This window comes from Prionailurus viverrinus, chromosome A2 (assembly GCF_022837055.1).
Source record: "Prionailurus viverrinus isolate Anna chromosome A2, UM_Priviv_1.0, whole genome shotgun sequence".
Taxonomy (NCBI): domain Eukaryota; kingdom Metazoa; phylum Chordata; class Mammalia; order Carnivora; family Felidae; genus Prionailurus; species Prionailurus viverrinus.
This window is the reverse complement of record NC_062562.1, coordinates 146,010,728-146,031,633: the sequence shown is the minus strand read 5'-3', so window position 1 is coordinate 146,031,633 and position 20,906 is coordinate 146,010,728. Positions and strand designations below refer to the sequence as shown.

At 42.7% G+C, this 20,906-nt stretch overlaps 2 protein-coding genes across 4 annotated transcripts in view; both read right to left on the bottom strand.

Annotated features, from left to right (window-relative positions):
- The window catches only part of AHCYL2 (adenosylhomocysteinase like 2), a 170,256-nt gene extending 157,621 nt beyond the window's left edge, over positions 1 to 12,635 (bottom strand). For 2 of the 3 annotated variants that reach the window (XM_047848925.1, XM_047848926.1), the window contains exon 1: positions 11,872 to 12,284. In XM_047848925.1, coding sequence (XP_047704881.1) covers positions 11,872 to 12,234 — 363 coding nt within the window. In that variant the 5' untranslated portion in view covers positions 12,235 to 12,284. Of the gene's footprint in view, positions 1 to 11,871; positions 12,285 to 12,554 lie in introns of those variants that run through there. The other variant, XM_047848927.1, reaches the window with a different exon arrangement.
- Positions 12,636 to 16,042: 3,407 nt separating this feature from the next.
- LOC125153967 (small nuclear ribonucleoprotein F-like) lies at positions 16,043 to 16,213 on the bottom strand. The gene has a single exon (XM_047837526.1). The coding sequence runs from the start codon at positions 16,211 to 16,213 to the stop codon at positions 16,043 to 16,045; it is 171 nt and encodes a 56-aa protein (XP_047693482.1).
- Between the last annotated feature and the right edge of the window lie 4,693 nt (positions 16,214 to 20,906).

Below are 20,906 nucleotides of genomic sequence, written 5' to 3'. Positions count from 1 at the left end.
TTTATTATACATATCTACCCTTCCAAAAAACCGGAAAATGATTTTCCTCCCTCTCTACTCTGAGGTTTCAGAAAAGAAGCATGAAATAAGACCAACTGCCAAGCCAGTATTACACAACAAATAAAAAACTAAGGTTCTGGTGGGTACACACTAACACAGAACCAGAGTTGCCTGAGATTGTGTATTCCTAACAAGCTCCCAGGAGATGTCAATGCTTCTGGTCATGGACCAGTTTGAGTAGCAAGGACCTAAAGGATTCCAAACTTAATAAACTGCCTCTAACTACACTTCCTAGGTAGATTTTCCAGAGTATCCTCTGCCGGCATGTATATCACATCAGCGTGAGCATTCTACATCTAAGAAATTACCATTTTGTTTTACATACACGTCTCTTGTGAGTTTGTTTTGAATGAGCCTAAGAAGTGAATGACCTCTAAGTGTACTAAAAATGTGAATTTCAGAACTTGTAAAGCTAGAACATGGAAATTTCAAAAAGGTTCTGCTACACTGTGAAACCTGTTGGGTAGGCAGCCAAGTACTTTTCCCAAGGTGATACACCCCATTTCAATACTGAACTCTTCAAACTGCAATGATTCCTGCTTCCAGTATTGCTCATATCACATCAGACTGTATTTATTTATTTTCATATCTAGATTCCCTACCCTCTCCTTGAGAGCAAGAATGATATTTTGCTGATTTAATAGTCCTACCACTTAGCAGTGTTTAGCTCACAGCACATAAAAGGCTTTTTTGCACAAAAGTAGTTCACAATACATTAGGGGAGATTATTAGAGAAGTATTCAGAAGTAGTAAAGGTGCTTCCCTGTTTCTATAATATAGTCCAGCAAAGGTCCTAAAAAGGAATTAGCATTAGACCAATCATCTTTTTTCTTCCTTATAGAAACAATAGGTATGAATATAATAAAAATTCCTATTCTATTTCTGTCTCCCAAAGCAGAGTCACCCAAGACTAGACTCAGTCAAGCTTTATTCAACAATTTTATTGAAGAAGACACTTTATTTACCTGGTAGGAAGAGAAGTCTTTAACCTAGAGCAGGTAATGTCTACCTTTGGAAGATAGAAACAAAAAAAATGAAATGTGAATGCACACAATTATGCAATGAGGGCAAAATTTCTTCTTCCTATAGTCTCCTTCTCCCTATTATGTATTCAGTTCCTGGCAATGACTTAAAAAAAATAAGGTGTCATATTGGAAAAGGACCACACATTTTTCCAACTTAGTATAACTGCAGAAGGGGAGTTCCTCTGTAGACCACTGCTGCATAGGATGTGTATCTGAGGTATCATCGAGGCTCCAAATTCTATGAAAACATAAATCTATATCCACTAAACAAGAACAAACATAATTATGCTTCTAAATATGTAAAATTTGCTACAATAGCAAGTGCTTCTATGAATTACTCATTACAAGCACTTAGTACAAGGATGGCAAATTTTTAGTGCCATTCTTGAGTTAAACAGTCTTCAATCAGAAGTTACTTCTATGTGTCTAGGTGAAAGTAAAGAAATGAGAACAGTGAAGAAGGACAAGTTAAAGAGAAAAACATAGAAAACAAACCCAAAAAAGTAAAATATTAAATTTTATTTGGGGACAAATAGATCTATCTTACATCACAAAGTAGTCCCTATCTCGAGGTGCCTGGGTGGCTCAGTTAGTTGAACATCCAACTTCAGCTCAGGTCATGATCTCACAGTTCGCGGGATCAAGCCTCACAGTGGGCTCTGTATTGAAAGTGCAGAGCCTGCTTTGGATTACCTCTCTCTCTCTCTCAAAATAAAACAAACAAACAAACAAACAAACAAAAAAACCAAATAATCCCTATCTTACATTACAAACAAAATGAATTCCAGATGGACTGAGGGCCAAAATGTAATAAACACAGCCATAAAAACAGTTGAAGAAAATATAAAACAATTTGTTTATAAGCCTGGGGTAGAAAATGCCACTCTAAGACACAAAATGTTTAAGCCATAGAGGAAAACAATGCCCAATGTGACTATGTAAAAACTTTTTTTCTAGAGAGCAAGAGATTGAGCATGCACGAGTGAGTGGGGGTGAGGAGCAGAAGGGCGGGGGGAGAAAGAGAAAGAGAGAGAGAGAGAGAGAGAGAGACAGAGAGAGAGAGAATCTTAAGCAGACTTCAAGCTTAGCATGGAGCCCGACGTGGGGCTTGGAGCTCAATCCCACAACCCTGGGATCATGATCCGAGCAGAAATCAAGAGTTGGACTCCCAACCAACTGAGCCACCTAAATGTTCCTTTCTTTCTTTTAAATTTTAGAAAAACTTCTAAAATCATAAAGTCACAAGTCAATAAGAAATAAAACAGAAAAAAAAATACTTGCAACATATACATAATTAATATCCAAAACATAAAGAATTCCTACAAGCCAACATGAAGATGGCAGAGATCTTCACTGCTGTATCCCTAGCACTTGGCACATAGTAGTCACTCATAAATACTGTTAAGCAGAAAAAATGCTAATAAAAACAGTAAGTGATTTTCCTCATGAAAGATGTAAATCCAGCGGTTGGTAAAGATGTGGTGAAAAGGTTACCTTGTTTATCGTTAATTGATGTGTAAAATGGTACTACATTTTTGAAGGCAGCATTAAGTTTAAAATGTAGGGGCACCTGGGTGGCTCAGTTGGTTGAGTGTCTGACTTCGGGTCAGGTCATTATCTCACAGCTCATGAGTTCAAGCCCCACGTCAGGTTCTGTGCTGACAGCTCAAGGCCTGGAGCCTGCCTCGGATTCTGTGTCCTCCTCTCTCTCTGTCTCTCCTCTGCTTGTGCTCTCTCTCTCTCAAAAATAAATAAACATTAAAAAAAATTTTTGTTAAAATGTAGATGTCTTTCAGGGTGCCCAGGTGGCTCAGTCGGTTAAGTGCTCGACTTTCTGCCAGGTCATGATCTCGTAGTTCACAAGTTCAAGCCCTGTGTCAGGCTCTATGCTGACAGCTCAGAGCCTGGAGCCTGCTTCACATTCTTTGTGTCCCTCTTTCTGCCCCTCACCTGCTCGTGCTCTGCTTCTCTCTCAAAAATAAATTGAAAAAAAAAATTTTTTTTAATTTAAATAAATAAATAAATAAATAAATCGTAGATATCTTTCAACATCAGAATTCTACTTTTAGGTATCTACCTTAGAGAAACATTTACACATGCACACACACAAAAATGCATACAGGTAATTACAACAGCACTGTCTATAAAGAAAAAATATTAGGTTAAATGTGCATCAACAGAAGAATGATTTAATAAAGAACAATGGTATGGACTTTGGAAGTCAATTCAGGGTTAAAAAGACTTGAGATAGATCTGTGTATATTGATATGGAAAGAACTCCAAGTGAAAAAAAAACAACCTGCAAACATATAGTATGCTTTATTTATGTACAAGTTATTATAAAACTACAAATTTCTCTATGCACAACTCTGAATGTAAGGTCAGAAAAAAAAAGTCAAGAAAGAAATTGATAGCAGGAGTCACTTCTGAGGAGGGCAATGAGACTTGCTGAGGGCCAAGGAAGGACTTCTGCTTCATTAGACTGAATTATTTTGTAAGAAAATACTTAGGCATTACTTGTGCAATTAAACACAATTTTTTTAAAAGAAAGAAAAAACAATGTAAACAACGTAAACATCTTAACTAACGTAAGAAAACAAGAATATATTTTGGGAATTAGACAGAAAGATAAAAATACCCACTTTGTTCATGTTAGTTTTGAAGTGCAACCACAAGTAGGCATTTGGACACACACAAAATTGGCATTCAGGAGAGGGATCTTGGCTAAAGAAATAATTTGGGGAGTTGTTGGGATGTAGATGATACTTAAAGGCATAGGAATGATGTGGATGATTTAGGAAGAAAACACAATGGAAAGAACAGAGGGCTCAGGATAAAGGAGAAAGCCAACAAAGGGGACAGAGAAGGAGCACCCAGAGAAGTGAGGGGAAAACAGTAAAGGGCAGTGTTGTGGAAGCCAAGAGAGGAAAGTGTTTGGGTAAGAAGTTTGGGTAAGACCTACCAAGAGGTCTTGATGAGGACTGAAAAATCAGACCACCATGTTTCCCAATCTGATGGATATTAGCAACTTTAGCAAGAAGATCTTATTCTGGTCAGAGCATTAAGGTAGGAGTGGGTTAAAGAGTTTGTGGAAAGAAAAACTGTATATAGTATGTGACGAAAACCCCTTTAAGCAGCTTAGCTGTGAAAGGAAATAGAAAGGATAGAAGCAGAAAGGAGATATGGGGGGTAGAGGACAGGGTTTTCAAAATGGGAGAGATTAGCACAAATTGGAAGACTGTAGGAAAGGCTTTAGTAGAAAGAGAAAATAATCAGAGGAAAAAGTTCTTTAAGAAGACAGGAGAATGTGGGAAGACACCTGAAAGAGACAGGTCTCTGGCAGAATGAAGGATGCTTCCTCTATCCAACAGGAGGTAAGGAGAAAAAGATGAGCCCCAAATGCAGGTGGGTTTGTCAATTTGAGAAGTATAAAGATGAAGGCATTTCCTTTGGGGGGGGGGGGGGGGCTTCTGTTTTTATACTAAAGTATAAGGCATATCACTGATTTAAAAAGAACACATGAAAGACGGGATATAGAGATGGCCTGAAACAGTCATTTGCAGTGAGTAGGAAAGCGAACTTACTAGAGAAATGTGTAATATTGTTAGGCAATGCTGATTATGCACACGAGGTTGACAATTATGAATTCACAGTGACATCAATCTGCTTGGTTTTCTGATTTCCTCTAACAACTCTCAGCTCCATGGTTCAGCTCTCAGAGTGGAAAAGCTGCTTTGGGACTACACAGCTAAAAAGAGCACCCCAAATCACACACAGAATGGGCTTGACAAAGATGTGATGGCTAATGTCAAGCAGGAGATGCTGCAGCTTGAGCTATACCATTACAGTTCTGGATACCAGGTGCCACACGAACAGGGCCCCCATTGTTGCCCCTGTAGCTTGATCTTGCCGCTAGAGGCTGATACTACATGGGGATTTACTGACAATGGAGGGGGAAGTTGTAGAGGACATGGTGGAAAGATTTGGGGGAACTGGATTAGCTGAGAGGATGAAGAGAGTGGTAGGGAATGAGTATTAGAAAATAATGGGTAACTGGATGTCAGTGATTGAGGTAAACAGGGATGTGAGGCATGATGGTTTAGGCCTTCTCTCTGAGAACAGATTCTGAGATCCCAAAGGTTGCAGAGTGGTCTTAACAGCAGCAGCAATAACTTAAGCAGATTTCACATGGGAGAACAGTCAGAGAAGGAGGGGGCTGGCAGTGTGGCAAAGCCTCCCACTGTTGCTATGGGCATCTCACTAACCCCAAAGGCATCACAGATTGGCAAAGCCTTGAGCAAGTTAATTATTCTCTTTGAGCCTGTATTTTCTCATCTGTAAAATAAAGAGAATAATATTCATCTGATAAAGTTGTGATGAGGATTAAATGAGATGAGATAGCTGCCGGGCAGAGAGTAAAGTATTCAGTAAATGGTAGCCACAAGTGAAGAGTCAGAACTGAAGCCAAGGGAAGAGCTTCTAAAAAAAGGTAGTCAACAGCATCAACTCTGTTAGAGTGATCAAAAGGGTTCACATGGAGCACTGCGGGAGATTAAGTTTATAGGGAAGATGAAGCCAGTTTTAGCCTCAGGTTACTTAACTCTCAATGACAGCTCTGCAGTATTCAGAAAGGCTTTAAGGAAAAGTCTGATTTATACTCAGAGAAACTCAACCAGCTCTAGAACCTCTGTCTCCATCCTTAATATAGGTTCGGAGCCAAAAAAAAAAAAAACCCAAAAAACCCTGGGCTCCAAACCAATACATTTCTATTGATAGACCCTTAAAGAAAAGGATAGGAAATGACCAGCTATTAACGCCGTCCAAGTGTCCAACGTCCAAGAAGGAAAACGGCTAATTGAACTGTTGCAGAATATAGCTGGAAAAGAGGAGACTGCAGATCATACACATCATGTCTTAAATTATTTAGTTTAATCAAAATAGTTTTAGACTCAGAACCGTTACCAAAAAAAATTTCAATCCACCACTTTCTCCTCAGCTCTGCTCTCTCACTCTCAGGCCATAGGTCGTTCACAGTATAAAAAGCTACTACAAATTCCCGAGAAACCTGATCAAGCTTACTTAACCTCTTAGTGGGTAAATGGAATTTCAGCTCCTCTAATTGTACATACCACCTGAACACAAGAGCAGGGTGATGGATCGAGGCAACTGTTAAGACTGTTCTCCCATCCACCTCAGTTGTACATCTCTCAATTTTTTTAACAAAGGTACCACGAGAGAAACTGCATATTCTTTATAAACTCAACTCAACAAAGAGTCTAAATAAAGTTTCCAGTAAGTCTTTTCTCCCCCCTTTCATTGTGGGGTAGAGAAACATTTTCTGTAATAAAGAAACTCTCTTTTTCATGAACTATATCCATTTCTTCAATTAGCTGGACAAGACATCAAATACACAACTGCTACTTCAGCTCTGAGGAACCTCCCAGATTCCTAATGTTCAGTCTTTCCCAGGAGTAAGGAGAATAGAATTCATAAATCATACTAATATAAAATAAGGGCTGCATTCTCAGAAAACTCATAAGTGTTCAAATAAATATATGGTATATACACCATGAAACAACCTCAATAAATAAAAAGAAATTGCCTGTTGGTGAAATAACAAAAACATCCACAAAAAAATATACAAATTAACTAAAATTTAAAAGATTCAATCTGATGGGGCGCCTGGGTGGCTCAGGTGGTTAAGTGGCTAACTCTTGGTTTCGGCTCAGGTCATGATCTCGCAGTTTGTGAGTTCGAGTCCCATGTCAGGCTCCGCACTGTCAGTCCTGCTTGGGATTCTCTCTCTCTCCCTCTCCCTCTCTGCCCCTCCCCTGCTCATGCACTCTCTAAAACAAAACAAAACAAAACAAAACAAAACAAAACAAAACAAAACAAAACAAAATAAAATATTCAATCTGAGCTTTGAACAGCGAAATGAAACTTCAACTGAAAAGCAAGAGTCTGGGCTTTGGCATCAGAGTAGAGTTCTATTAGCTCCATCACATTACTAAATGTGGAACCTTGAGACAAATTCCTTAATCTCTTCAGCTCTGTTTCCTCAATAAAACAAGGAGAGCTCATAGAAGAATTAACTAAAACAATGTATGCAAGGCTCTCTGATACAGTACCTGGTACACAGCTGGAATACATAACAGTATGCTTCTCCCTCTAATTTTCAAAACGCCTAATTAGAGACTGATTCACAGAGAAAGTGAGAGTTAAAGAACAGGGAGAAAACTATTAGTGGGACAAAAAGGAAGAGCATATTCTTCAGGTACTCCAGATTTACTTATAACTTTATTACTTTTTTTTAATGTTTATTTATTTTTGAGACAGAGAGAAACAGAGCATGAACGGGGGAGGGTCAGAGAGAGAGGGAGACACAGAATCTGAAACAGGCTCCAGGCTCTGAGCTGTCAGCACAGAGCCCGAGGCGAGGCTCGAACTCACGGACCGTGACATCATGACCTGAGCCGAAGTCAGATGCTTAACCGACTGAGCCACCCAGGCGCCCCTATAACTTTAAAAATAAGGATAAATTTCTCAGATTACTAATGTGAAAATGCATCATTGATCTTGAAACACCTTTTTATATATGTAAGATGCGCTTCTTCCTTATAATTTTACAATTTTTTGAGGTTCTACATTTGTACACTTATTTTTCTCTCCTATTCCCAGAACCCTGACTCAGACCCTCCTTAACTTTGGTTTTGAATGGCCTAAACCTTAGGGCAGACAGGCATACCTTAGAGGTCACTAAGTATTCTGAAACACTTCTGGGAGAAGGCCAGAATCCAGCATCTAAGAATTTAGAAAGAATCAGTATGGTATAATAAAAAGGACATAGGCTTTGGAAACAAGCAAAGGTTTAAAACAGATTTAAGTCCTAGCTCTGCAGCTTGCTGGATGTATAATCTTGGGCAAGGCACTTTACCTCTCGGAACCCCATTTCCTTATCTGTAAAATGGAGATAATGCCACCTATATCTCAATGTGCTATTGTCAGGATTAGAAAAATGCCTATAAGGGTGCCTGGGTGGCTCAGTCGGTTAAGGGACAGACCTTTTTTTTTTTTTTTTTTTTTTAACGTTTACTCACTTTTTGAGAGACAAAGACAGAGTGTGAGCAGGGCAGAAGCAGAGAGAGAGAGAAACACAGAATCTAGAGCAGGCTCCAGGCTCTGAGCTGTCAGCACAAAGCCCATGAGGGGCTTGAACTCACACACCATGAGATCATGACCTGAGCCGAGGTCGAGGTCGGACACTTAACCAACGGAGCCACCCAGGCACCCCTAAGCGACAGACTCTTGATTTCAGCTCAGGTCTCGATCCCAGGGATCAAGCCCCATGTTAGGCTCTGCACTGCTTAGGATACTTCTCTCTCTCTCTCTCTCCCTCTGCCCCTTTCCCCTGCTTGCACTCACAAGCTCTTTCTCTAAAATAAAGAAAAAAAGAAAAATGCTTCTAACATTTCCTGGAATATAAAAGGTCAATTGATGGTAAACCATATTAGGATCATTCTGCCAATTGTTTTAATGAACATTTTGCAAGCCTGTACTTTCCTAACTGGCAAAAAGAGTCATACTGCTCCCACAATACCATGCCTGCATCCAAAAGGTTCCGTTTTAGTGATCTATAATTAACCAAATCAAGAGCTTAAAGAATTCAGGGCAAGAAAGAACTAACATGGCTCAACTCATTCTCTGCTGACAGCAACAAATCCAGTGCAAAGTGGATACGTTTGCCAAAAAGGAAAAAGAAAAAAAAAAAAAAAAGACTGCTTGAACATGGTCATTACCAATACTGATGTAAGCACAAACGAGTTACAGTTCTGAGGCTTGCAGCCTTACTGTCAGAAAGTTTCAACTTTCCTGAAATAAATCCTCTCCTGCCTTGTTTCCCCTGCCGTGAGAAATGTGCTATGACATTCTTATTACCCCATTTTCAAGAACACAGGGAAGAAACCCTCTCAACTACTACTACTGCATTCCCTTGAAACTTATCTTCCGATTCCACAAATCACTTCTTACAGAGATTTTTGGTTTGTCGGGTTCACCGAACGTGAACTTATGAAGAAAGACGTTAATACAAATATACAATAGCCACAATAACAAGATCTGGTCCCCACAGCACCGCAAGTTACATGATGAAGGTAGGAGTCAAAGATAAGATGTGACTAAGTAATCTGCATACCATATGCTCATTCTTATTAACTACTGTACTTGGGAATTCTGGCTCTTACAAAAAGTTTATTTCCCTCATGTGGCTGAGCAGAGTAACGGATCAGAGAAAACTGATGACAGATACATGAACAGAGTAAGGGAAACCATCAACTAAAATGTGACTTAAGATAAATAAGCTTGTATGTGACAGTTACAAAATAAAAGCCACGGTCACCAATTACATAGCCAAAAGTAGCTATTTCAAGATCTAATACCCCCAATCGCTCCCTACAATAAAAGCAGAAAGGTGTCAAGGTAAGAATGATTAAATAAACAATCTAAGAATCAAGAAAGAGGCAACAAATCAAAATGTCACACTGCAGTCTCTTAACGAGGTGACTTTCAATCTGGGGAAAAACGGGCAGTCTCGCGCACTTAATTTAGCCAATTCAATATCAAGAAAGTTAAAAATTCTGTCCCCCAAAAGGAGCTCAGTAATGCCTTTGGTTGTGTCATACAGCTGTATCCTTGCCCAGAGTTTCATCTGCTCAACTTCCAGCAAAAGTTGTTTTTTGTTTGCAATTAACGTTGTAAGGCAAGCTCAGCCCTGTCTTCCATAGCCTTGAGGCTGCTGAGTAAATCTAGAATCATGGAACCTACATTTTGATGCTAGAAAAAAACAGGAAGAAGGTGGTTCAACAACAAGGAAAATGGTCAAGAAGCACATCTAGATTTAAGAAAAATAGACTGACATGCTGACCTGTGATTTTTTAACTTCTTTATATAAAGTCTATTGAACTGAGTGTACCTTTCAGACGAGGTCATGGTGGCATGCACTTAATCCACAGTTGGAGGAGGAATAAAATAAAATCGTCCTTAATAATAATAGCCATCATCTCTTAAGCCCTTGGTACTTGTGCCAAGTTCTATGCTAAAGCCCTTTACAAATATTTCTAATCTTCAATCATATTAGTATTTACATTTTATAACAGAGGAAACTAAGAGATTCGGAAAATTTAGAAATTACCCAAAAGCTAGTTAGTGAGGATACTAGTATTGAAACCCAGGTTTGCCTGTCTGTAAATCCTATGCCCTAAAAGTAATTTGTTACACAATCTTTACAGTCAAGAGATCTATTCAAATTATTAGAATTCAAATTACAGAATTTTACACAAAAAGATCCCTAATCACAGGAAAAAAATTTGGCCAAAGTGAGAAAGCAACTCAACCAGTCAGAAATATTTCCGATTTCCAGACTCATGCTAGGTACTACCAGCCCTGGGACCTGTGCTGCCTTTTACAATTCCTCCCAGAGGAGTTTCACTCTGCAAATGACCTGGACACTGTCCTAAAGCATAATTAAACAAATTCCTTCAGTCTTACATCTGACATCATCTATCACCTATATCTAGGGAATTAGAATGAAAGGGTTATCTGCTTCATACCTTAATCATGAGACTATTACAACAAAAGTTAGGCTGGATCCAGGGTTCCAATTCAGCTGAGTTTTACACAGTAATACGAATGCAGACTTCACATCACTTTACAGCTCTTCTTCTGATGAAGCAATTAAATATCATTCACAACAATTAAAAAAAAAAACCCATAAATCACTGTGTTCATATTATGCCTTGGAAATCAGACCATAAATCCCTTTTTATGTGATCCATATCTCTGTCTTTTCCGACACTCGCCCGTTTTCCTGTGCTGATTTAGCTTTATGAGAGGTGAGGCACACCATGGATAGCCATTGTAAGGGTAATACTGGAATATCACACATCTAAGCTCACTTGGTGTTCTGAGACTACTGGCTCTTCAAAACTATGTCTGAAAGAAGCTGACAGCTGAGACAGCCAGCCTCACCATGATCGCCTTTGCCCAAAGTAGAAGCGTCTCTTCCTAACACTTCCAGATCGTAAGGAACCAACAAAACAGTCATCCTCTTCATGCACAGTCTAATAATTCTGGTGGCCAACTACTAAGCAGAGGGGAGGAACCTCTGAAGAGAAAAGAGTGAAGAGACTCTCTCCATTACCTTTCTACATTCAGAGAAGATGCAAGGATACTGCAGTATCTGGAATGAAGGGCACAGCATCAGTACTGCTCTAAAGAAGCGGTTGGCCACAGAAAGGCAGAAAGTCATCATCTGTGCCGAAACCAGACAACTGAGGATTTCAGGGCAGGTTAACTACTACTTACTCGTCCTCCAAACAGAAAGGATGTTTCCACCCTACTGCTGGGTGAACTCTCACAAGCGGTAAGATTTTTCTACACCATCGGGGTCTTTTCCCTGAATGGTCTGGAAAATAACACATGGGAGCATGCTGGGTGCTCAGGCGAAGGATAGTATTAGGTGCCTCTCCTCCCCTGCCTATTCTAAGTAGTAGCGGAGAGCGCTACCTCCATGTTATTCATAGCGAAGTACTCCCGTGCCACCTGGAGTCTTCGCTCCCCATAACTGGGGGCAGGTGGGGGCATCTCTCAGCGAGTGGGTTTCAGGGGAAAAGGGCTCTCCGGGCTTGTATGATCGGAAGAGAGGGCGTGGAGGGTTGGTGCTGCCATGCCGCGACCATCTGCGGTTCCCCCTCCCTCCCTCTCTCCGCGAGAGGCAGCCCGGCCCCAGTACCTTCTTGACTGTGCGCGGCGCCTCGGTGACGGTGCCGTCGGGGCTAACCAGGGCCTCGCCGCCGTCTCGGTGCCGCTGGTGCTGGTGATGAGGGTCGCTCCGCTTCATGGCCGACGCCTGAGGCACTTTCCCGGCGGCTGGGCTGAGAGCGGCGGCGGGCCCCGAGCCCGGGCCAGGGGCCGGGGGCCGCTCCGCGGCGGGGGCTGGAGCCTCGGGGTCCCCGCCGCCTGCCGGGGGGCCCATGGCGCTCACAGCCGACGTGCTCAGTCCCAGTTGCGGCTCCGCCTCGGAGGGGCTCAGGTCTTTCAGCTCCACCTCAGGCACCTTCGCGGTAGCCGCTGCTGACACGACCTGCACCGACATCACCGCCTCCACTGCAACCGCCGGCTCTGACTCCAGCTCCGGCTCCAGCTCGGCCCCGCCTCCCGCCTCCCTTCCCCTTCCCTCCCCCATTCCCCCACTCCTCCCCTCCATCGCCTCCGCTCCCACCCCCTTCCTCCGCCCGCCTGCCCGCCCGCCCGCCGGCCAGCCAGCCCCAGCCTGTCCCGCCCCACCCCGCCCGGCCCCGCCCCGCCCCGGCCTGGCCCTGCACGCCTCGCGCGCGAGGCGCCACGGAACCTGTAGTGCGCTTGCTCCCGGCAGCACGCGGCGAGACGACCGTGGGACCTCAGCCCCCAACCTACACTGCGCGCCCCCAGGGGCGGGGTCCGCAATGCCTCCTGGGAGTCGTAGTCCCCGTCGCCCTGCCGCTGGCTAGTGGGATACTGCGAGAAAGACAGAGCTCTAGCACCGGGAACTAACTGGAAGGAAAGGACTGAGAGTAGGTGTGACACGACTAAGGGGATGGGGAAGAAAGTCTCCTGAGGAGTTGCGGCTTCCGGGAAGGGAAAGCCAAGAACCCTAGGGTTGGGAAGGTGGGGGAGGAATGACTCCCTACCCTGACAGCGTAAATTTCCTCCGTCTGTACACGTCTGCGATCACGTGACCAGGCATTTAAAGGAAAAGCGGCGGCGTCACGTGAAGAGAGCGCTGGCCTCCAGCTTTAAAGTAGCTTGGTTTTTATATTTCTGTGAAATCTGGACCCTGAAACCTTTCTGGACTTAAACGGGAATGTTTATAGAAGTAATAAAAATAGGACCTTACCTGATGTGGCAATTTCTGGCACATTTTGAGTTTGGAAGTTTAAAATCAGTCTAAAAAAGTAGTTAGGTATCACTAGATCGAAATTTAAAAACTAAGAAAAGAAAAAAAAGAAATTTCCAAACTAAGGAATGACAGGTAGCTTTAAGCGAGGCCAAATCTTCTGACCTATTGATTCTACTAGGGAAATAATACGAAATTCGAATAAATACATAAGCGGAGAGGAATATTAAATAAATGTGAGCAGTGACTTCCTTAACTGGTGGGCTTTGAGATGATTTTTTTTAACTTTCTTTGTACTTTTATGGGTTCTTTTCCGAGGTTTTAGATTGTTTATTGATGCCAAGGTAAGTTTGCCAGATCAAACTTTTATGTTAAAAGGTGTAACTACAAAGACGTATACTGGTTTCATTTTTAGTGACAAAAAGATACTGAAACTGCTTTAATGTCCAGCGATAGGGGAATGGTTACAGCCTTTAAAATAAAGTTTGCGGGGCGCCTGAGTGGCTCAGTTGGTTAGGCAACCCACTTCGGCTCAGGTCATGATCTCACAGTTTGTGGGTTCGAGCCCCACATGGGGCTCTGTGCTGACAGCTCAGAGCCTGGAGCCTGCTTCGGATTCTGTGTCTCCCCTTCTCTCTACCCCTCCGCTGCTCATGCTCTGTGTCTCTCTGTCTCTCAATAATAAATACACGTTAAAAAATTTAAAAAAATAATAAAATAAAAAAATACAATAAAATCAAGTTTGCAGGGTGCCTGGGTGGCTCAGTCGGTTAAGTGTTCTACTTCGGCTCAGGTCATGATCTCACGTTTCATGGATTCCAGCCCCACATTGGGCTCTGTGCTGACAGTTCAGAGCCTGGAGCCTGCTTCCGACTCTGTGTCTTCTCTCTCTCTCTCTCTCCTGCCCCTCTCCTGCTTGCACTCTGTCTCTCTACCTCTCTCAAAAATAAATAGTAAACATTAAAGAAATGTTTTAAAATAAATAAATAAAAATACAATCAAGTTTGCAAAGAACTTTTTTTAATGAGGGAGTGAAATAAATGCGTATGATAAAATAACATGCTAAAGTAATGTGGAGACAGAATTTCACATTCCATAAGATTACTTCATATATAAAATATATATGAAATAAATGCTTACGATAAAGTAATATGCTAAAACAATATGCAGGAGACAGAATTCCACATTCCATAAGATTTTACTATGTAAATAATATTAGGAAAAAATACATTAAAATGCAGTTGAGTGACAGATTATGGGTTAGGTTATTTCTTCTCTATTCTCAGAGAAACTGAGGCAAAGGGGATCTTCTAGTTTTATGGTTGTTCAGAGAGCAGGCCATAGCCCTGATAATCCCAGAATACCTCTGGACATCTATAGGGTGACTACATTTTCCCTGGCAAAGAGGTAGAAATCATCAGCCTTGACCCCCTACTTCCCTGTGCTACTGCTCTCTTGGGAAATCTGTTCATTTGTGGAGTTGTTCTACCCCGAGTGGAGTCTTTTGTGTCCTGGTCTTCACATTTATGCCTAACACTGTGTGTTGGAAGGCATCTGAGGATTGCTATTTCTACAAAGCCCACAAGTCCGCCAGACCCAAGGGCTTCTTAAGGTTTCTCTTCACACTGTGGCTTTCAGAATTTCCTTCCTGTTCTAAAGAACCAGCCTAGAGCTTCATCCTCCAGCTGTCGGAGCAGAGATTAACAGCTCTATAAGTGATTTCATTCTTCCCCCTAATACACAAGGGACCTGTGGTACAGCCACCTGGCATGTGTCGGAGTGCATGGACAGCAGCTGCCTACCTGGACTGCCACTAGAATTGATTACTGAAGGGAGGAATTAATTCTTCAGTGAGATGTGGTTACAAAACTTAAGGAGTCAGAGCACTGGAAGGAAAGTGATATGCATCCTTTATTTATCCAGGCACCATCCACCAGTTAGAGCCAAACATCAGGGCACATTCGTCAACCATTCTCAACTCCGTCCTCTGCACTTGCTGCTTCTGCCATCTTTGTTACTGAGGGACACCAGGCACCGTAGAAGAGGGAAATACCATCCTGGAGACAGGATGATTATGCACAAGTTTATGAAATTATTTTTTTCAAAGTTCAAAAGATACAAGAGTATTTACTGAAAAGAAAGTCATCCTCAGTTCCTCTCTCTGGATGAACCACTTAAGTTTCATCTGCATCCTTCTGGACATATTCTATGTATTTATGTATATATTCTCCTTCTTACAAATAGTGGCCGTGAGTCTTGCTTCTTTCACTCAGTGATGAAGATAGCAAACCCAGAGAACTACGTATAATTGGAAGGTTCTTTTAATCCTCACATCGCAAAAAATAATGAGATTAATAGTTGAAGTTAAAATGATTTACTCAGAGGGGCGACTGGGTGGCTCAGTCAATTGAGCATCCAACTTTGGCTCAGGTCACGATCTCCTGGTTCGTGAGTTCAAGCCCTGCGTCCAGCTCTGTGCTGACATTGCGGAGGCTGCTTGGGATTCTCTCCCTCTCTCTCTCTCTCTCTCTCTCACTACCCCTCCCCTACTCTTTCTCTGTCTCAAAAAAAAAAAAAAAAAAAAAAAAAAGATTCACTCAAGAGTCACTTCAGATTTAGCAGCAGATTCAGGGCCAGAAGTCAAAGTTCTTTATATTGTGAGATTACCTGTCCAGTAAGAAGTATGGAATTGGGCAGTCACTGAGTACATATAGTCCATGACTTCTTACTGGATATGGGGGGCCTTGTGTTTCTATATACCAATCTCCTTCCTCTGGGTTAGGGTCTTATTAAAACTTCACCCAGGGGCACGTGGATGGCTCAGTTGGTTAAATATCTGACTTTTGATTTCGGCTCAGGCATGATCTCATGGTTCGTGGGATCGAGCCCCACAATGGGCTCTGTGCTAATGGAACGGAGCCTGCTTAGGATTCTCTCTCTTCCTCTCTCTCTCTCTCTCTCTGCCCCTTACCTGCTCTCTCTCTCTCTCTCTCTCTCTGAATAACTAAATAAACATTAAAGAAAAGCTTCATCCAAATGTCCATACAATGCTCCATCTATGTATTCTTCTGTTTGCAAGCTGCATGCTATCTACAGATATCAGGTGGCCTTTATACTCCATTCCCCACTTAAGTTTCACCTTTACTGACTTTCCTATTAATCCATTCAGGAAAGGTTTGTGATTCAGGGGCAAACTCATCCCAACTACAAGCAAGTGCTGCAGGCCCCTCACCGCCAACTGAGCTATTGTCTATCCCTCATGACTGGAGAGGCTACAGCCAGCAGTTTATGAAATATTTAGATTTCAGTTCTTCCCTACTTGGCTCTTTCAGCTGCCAGACCTTGGCAAGCAGGAATGTATGTTCCATGGGGGAAATTGGAAGAACTTCTGAGGTATCTGACAAACCCAAGAGAGAAAACCGGAAGATACTAACATTGAGAATTCTCTGGAGGAAATAGGCCGGCCAGATCCCCCTTGGTGAAGACCATACCCATGTTCACAGAGTTTCTAGAAAAACATTTAGTATCACACTCTTAAGTATGAGCAGACAGACAGTCATCAGATACATGAAGAAAACCTTCAATGCAAAAGACAGAAACCAACATAAGCAAGGAGAAAAAATAAATAACAAAGAGGAAACAGAAGCAATGCATCAAGGAGAAATCAAGACCAAAAAAAAAAAAAAATCATTAATATCCTCAGAGACTTCAGATATTGTATTTGTGAAAGAACATGCTATTTTAAGAAGTGAACATTCGGAAAGCAAACATAAGACTTTTAAAATGAAAGCGCGTAGCAGAAATTTTTAAAAACTCAGGAAATAAAAAGAGAAAGAAATTAAAAATAGGAAAGATGCATTTTCTCTCTGCTCAGATTGCTGAAGAATGGCATCTTGTTTTATGGTTTTTAAATTTGTGTCTGTCTAATGCATGTTTTAACATGACAGATGGAATGCATTGTGTAGCTACAGTTTTCTGGAAAAGTTGGTCTTTTAGGAATTGTTTTTCCAATCTTCAATAAGTTTTTTCTTTAAATTAAAAAGAAGAAGGAGGAGGAGGAGGAGGAGGGGAAGAAGAAGGGGCACCTGGCTGGCTCAGTCTGAAAAGCGTGTGATTCTTGATCTCCGGGTCATGAACTTGAGTCCCACGCGAGTGCAGAGTTTACTCAAAAACAAACAAACAACCAAAATCATTTCGAGGGCCAGTTGGAGAAGTCCAACATCTGAATAATATGAGTGCCAAAAAGAGGCAACAAAGACAATGGTATGTTTGGGGGTGAAGGGTGGGGAATGTGATTCAATGAAATAATTTTTTAAATTTCCCAAAACCAAAACATAAGAATTTCCACAATGAAAGGGGTCATTAGGTACACAGCCCAATAGATGAAAATAGACTCACGTAAATATACATCATTGTAAAATTTCAAAATTCTGGGGGGTGCCTGGGTGGCTCAGTCGGTTAAGCGTCCGACTTCGGCTCAGGTCATGATCTCACGGTCCGTGGGTTCAAGCCCCGCGTCGGGCTCTATGCTGACAGCTCAGAGCCGGGAGCCTGTTTCCGATTCTGTGTCTCCCTCTCTCTCTGCCCCTCCCCTGTTCATGCTCTGTCTCTCTCTGTCTCAAAAATAAATAAACGTTAAAAAAAAAAAAAGAAAAAAAATTTCCAAATTCTGGGGACAAAGAGACAATCCTTCAAATGTCTGGAGTGGGTCGAAGAATAACAATTTTACAAAAGCTCAAGAGTCAGAAAGATACTGAACTTCTTAAAATGAGTTTGAGAAGCTAGAAGACAATTCCATTAAATACCACAGACCCCCTGTTTGCCTTCCCCAGAGAATGAACTGAACAGTCAGCCAGTGTGGGAGAAAGGCAGTCATCTGACTATTCAGAGTTCGGGAGGGGACTAGGAACCCACCCTCCTGCTTTCATTTCTATCTCCTGAGGTACCTACTTACTGCCTCCAATGCAGAGCCTTCTGGGGGTGCTGCAGTGGAAGCTTTCTTAGCTTCTTAGCTTAGTAAGAATATTTCTTATTTCTTACTGCTGCCTAAGACTTTGCTTTTTCAAATCTGCTAAGTTACCCATCATCCTTTGCTTTCCAGCTTTCAAAACTGTGACTATTACCTCCTCCCTTCTACTTTTTTCCCCCCTGCCTATAGGCAAAGATTGAAAAACAGCTCAATCCTGATCCTCTATGCTGAAAAGTCAAATGGTAACACCTCAAATGAACATTCAAGAGGTGGTATTACTGAGGCGTCTGGGTGGCTCAGTGGGTTAAGCGACTGACTTCAGCTCAAGTCATGATCTCACGGTTTGTGAGTTCCAGCCCCGTATGGATTCTTTGTTGTCAGCAGGGAGCCCACTTCGCATCCTCTCCCTCCCTCCCTCTCTGCCCCTCCCCTGTGCAGTCTCTCTTTCTCTCAAAAATAAACATTAAAAAAAGAGAGAGAGAGGGGCGCCTGGGTGGCGCAGTCGGTTAAGCGTCCGACATCAGCCAGGTCACGATCTCGCGGTCCGCGAGTTCGAGCCCCGCGTCGGGCTCTGGGCTGATGGCTCAGAGCCTGGAGCCTGTTTCCGATTCTGTGTCTCCCTCTCTCTCTGCCCCTCCCCCGTTCATGCTCTGTCTCTCTCTGTCCCAAAAATAAATAAACGTTGAAAAAAAAATTAAAAAAAAAAAAAAAGAGAGAGATAGTATTATCATGTTGTTCAGACATATGGAAGTAACATAAGAAGCATCTAGAATAAATTGGTTAAATAAACCACACCTGAGTGGTTCGGTCGGTTAAGTGCCCAACTCTTGATTTTCGCTCAGGTCATGATCTCACAATTTGTGAGATCCAGCCCCGCATGGGGCTCTCTTGTGCTGACAGTGTGGAACCTGCTTGGGATATTCTCTCTCTCTCCTCTCTCCTCTCTCCTCCCTCTTCTCTCTCTGCCCCTGCACCCCCATCAAAATGAATAAACATTTTAATAAATTAAAATAAAATAAGATAGGTTGGCTCCCAAGAACAGGAAGTGATGGGGTATCCGGTAGGAGTCAGGTCCCAAGACAGCTGTTTTAATCAACAAGACCTGTAGAACGATTTGACTTTTCCAATTATATCTTCTGAGTAGTGGGAATATGGGTGTTTATCAGGTTGTTCTTTGTGCTTTTCTGTATCTTTTCAATTTTGTAGGTTAAAAAAAAAACAAAAATGAAATTCCAGCAGGCAGAGGGAAGGGTTGGGTCAGTGGCCAGACTGCTTCAAAGAAGCCGGGACCAAAAGAGGCAGGCCTCCCAACCTAGGAAGATGGACGACTGAGCTGAGATGGTAAGGGACCCAATGGAACCCGTGAGGGAGGAAACTGCTTGCTGCAGCAGCACTGAATGCCTGGAGACTTCTGTTCTCAGGGCAGCAGCCAGATCACAGGGGGTCCCCCAAACCAAGCTCCTTTTGGACCCTGAGGTATTTCTTCCAGGGATGTAGTTCAGGGGGCTTTGGTAGAAAAGCGACCACTATGACTCAGTCATGAGAGCTGGTGCTCCTATAAAAATACTGCAGGGGGGCGCCTGGGTGGCGCAGTCGGTTGAGCGTCCGACTTCAGCCAGGTCACGATCTCGCGGTCCGGGAGTTCGAGCCCCGCGTCAGGCTCTGGGCTGATGGCTCGGAGCCTGGAGCCTGTTTCTGATTCTGTGTCTCCCTCTCTCTCTGCCCCTCCCCCGTTCATGCTCTGTCTCTCTCTGTCCCAAAAATAAATAAAAACGTTGAAAAAAAAATTAAAAAAAAAAAAAAATACTGCAGGATTTCTTGGTTGTGGGAGTGTCCGGGTCCTGGAACTCTATCTGCCACCCTCGGAAGCATTCACAAAAAGTGAACTCACAGTGCCCTCTCGTGGTTACAGAGTCTGTCAGCCTCCATGGCCAGAGGTAGAAAGGTAATGTTTCTGAGCTTTTAAAGCCCACAGTCAACTCCCCCTACATCCCATTCCGCATCCTTTTATAAGTATTTTATTGTAAGTATTCCCACTAAAGAAAGAAGGAATGGAGGGAACGTCCATGGAGATGAAAAGAAAGCTGTCGACATTTTCCTTTACTTCAGAAAAGAGCCTTAGACAACACTGATACATTTTACTCTTTTAAATGCTCTTGTTGATAAAGGTCAAAAAATAGCTCTATCACTGCTGAGGGAAGCAATGATGGCAAGAGTGAGTGAGGTAAGCAACCACGAAGGGGTACAGAGGGAACACAGCGCGGGAAACCTGGATGGGAGGAAAAATCCAAAGTCAGAGCTGAGACTGGAGAGTCTGGACTTGGTAGTCGGGAAGACCTTGGGCCCAGGGCGGAGGGTCTGTCGCTTACTACCTAGGAGGTTGTGCGCAAGTCATTTTGCTTTGCTGAGCTTATTTCTTCAAAAAACCAGCTCCTCTGATCCTTCTGAATTAACCAAGAGACTGCCAAACGCAGTGGCCAAGAGCCCACTCTGTAGCCAGATCCCCTGACAGTATCCCAGCATTACCGCTTACTGTGTGGCCTTGGGTGAACTATGAAACCTTTCTGTGCCTCACAGATCTGTGGTGAGATTCAGTGAATGAATGCATGTAAAGTGCTTGGAAAAGAGCCCGGCAAGCATTCAGTAAGAGTCAACTATTCTTATAATCATTCACATATAAAGTACCTGACTTCAGTGATCAGATCGGTATATTAGTTCGCTTCCCCTGGAATCTGGCTCTGGGCAAAATGCTTGTGTCCCCATCACGTGAACAAATCTGGTCAGTACCCCAGAGTCAGTACCTTCCGAGTCTGTGGGTATCACCGCCTTTCCTCCACAGATCCTTTCCACCTGATCCTGAGTCCTTGCAACCTACTTTGCAGTCTTCTACTGACATCTTTTTGGAGGAAGTGGGGCTCACAGG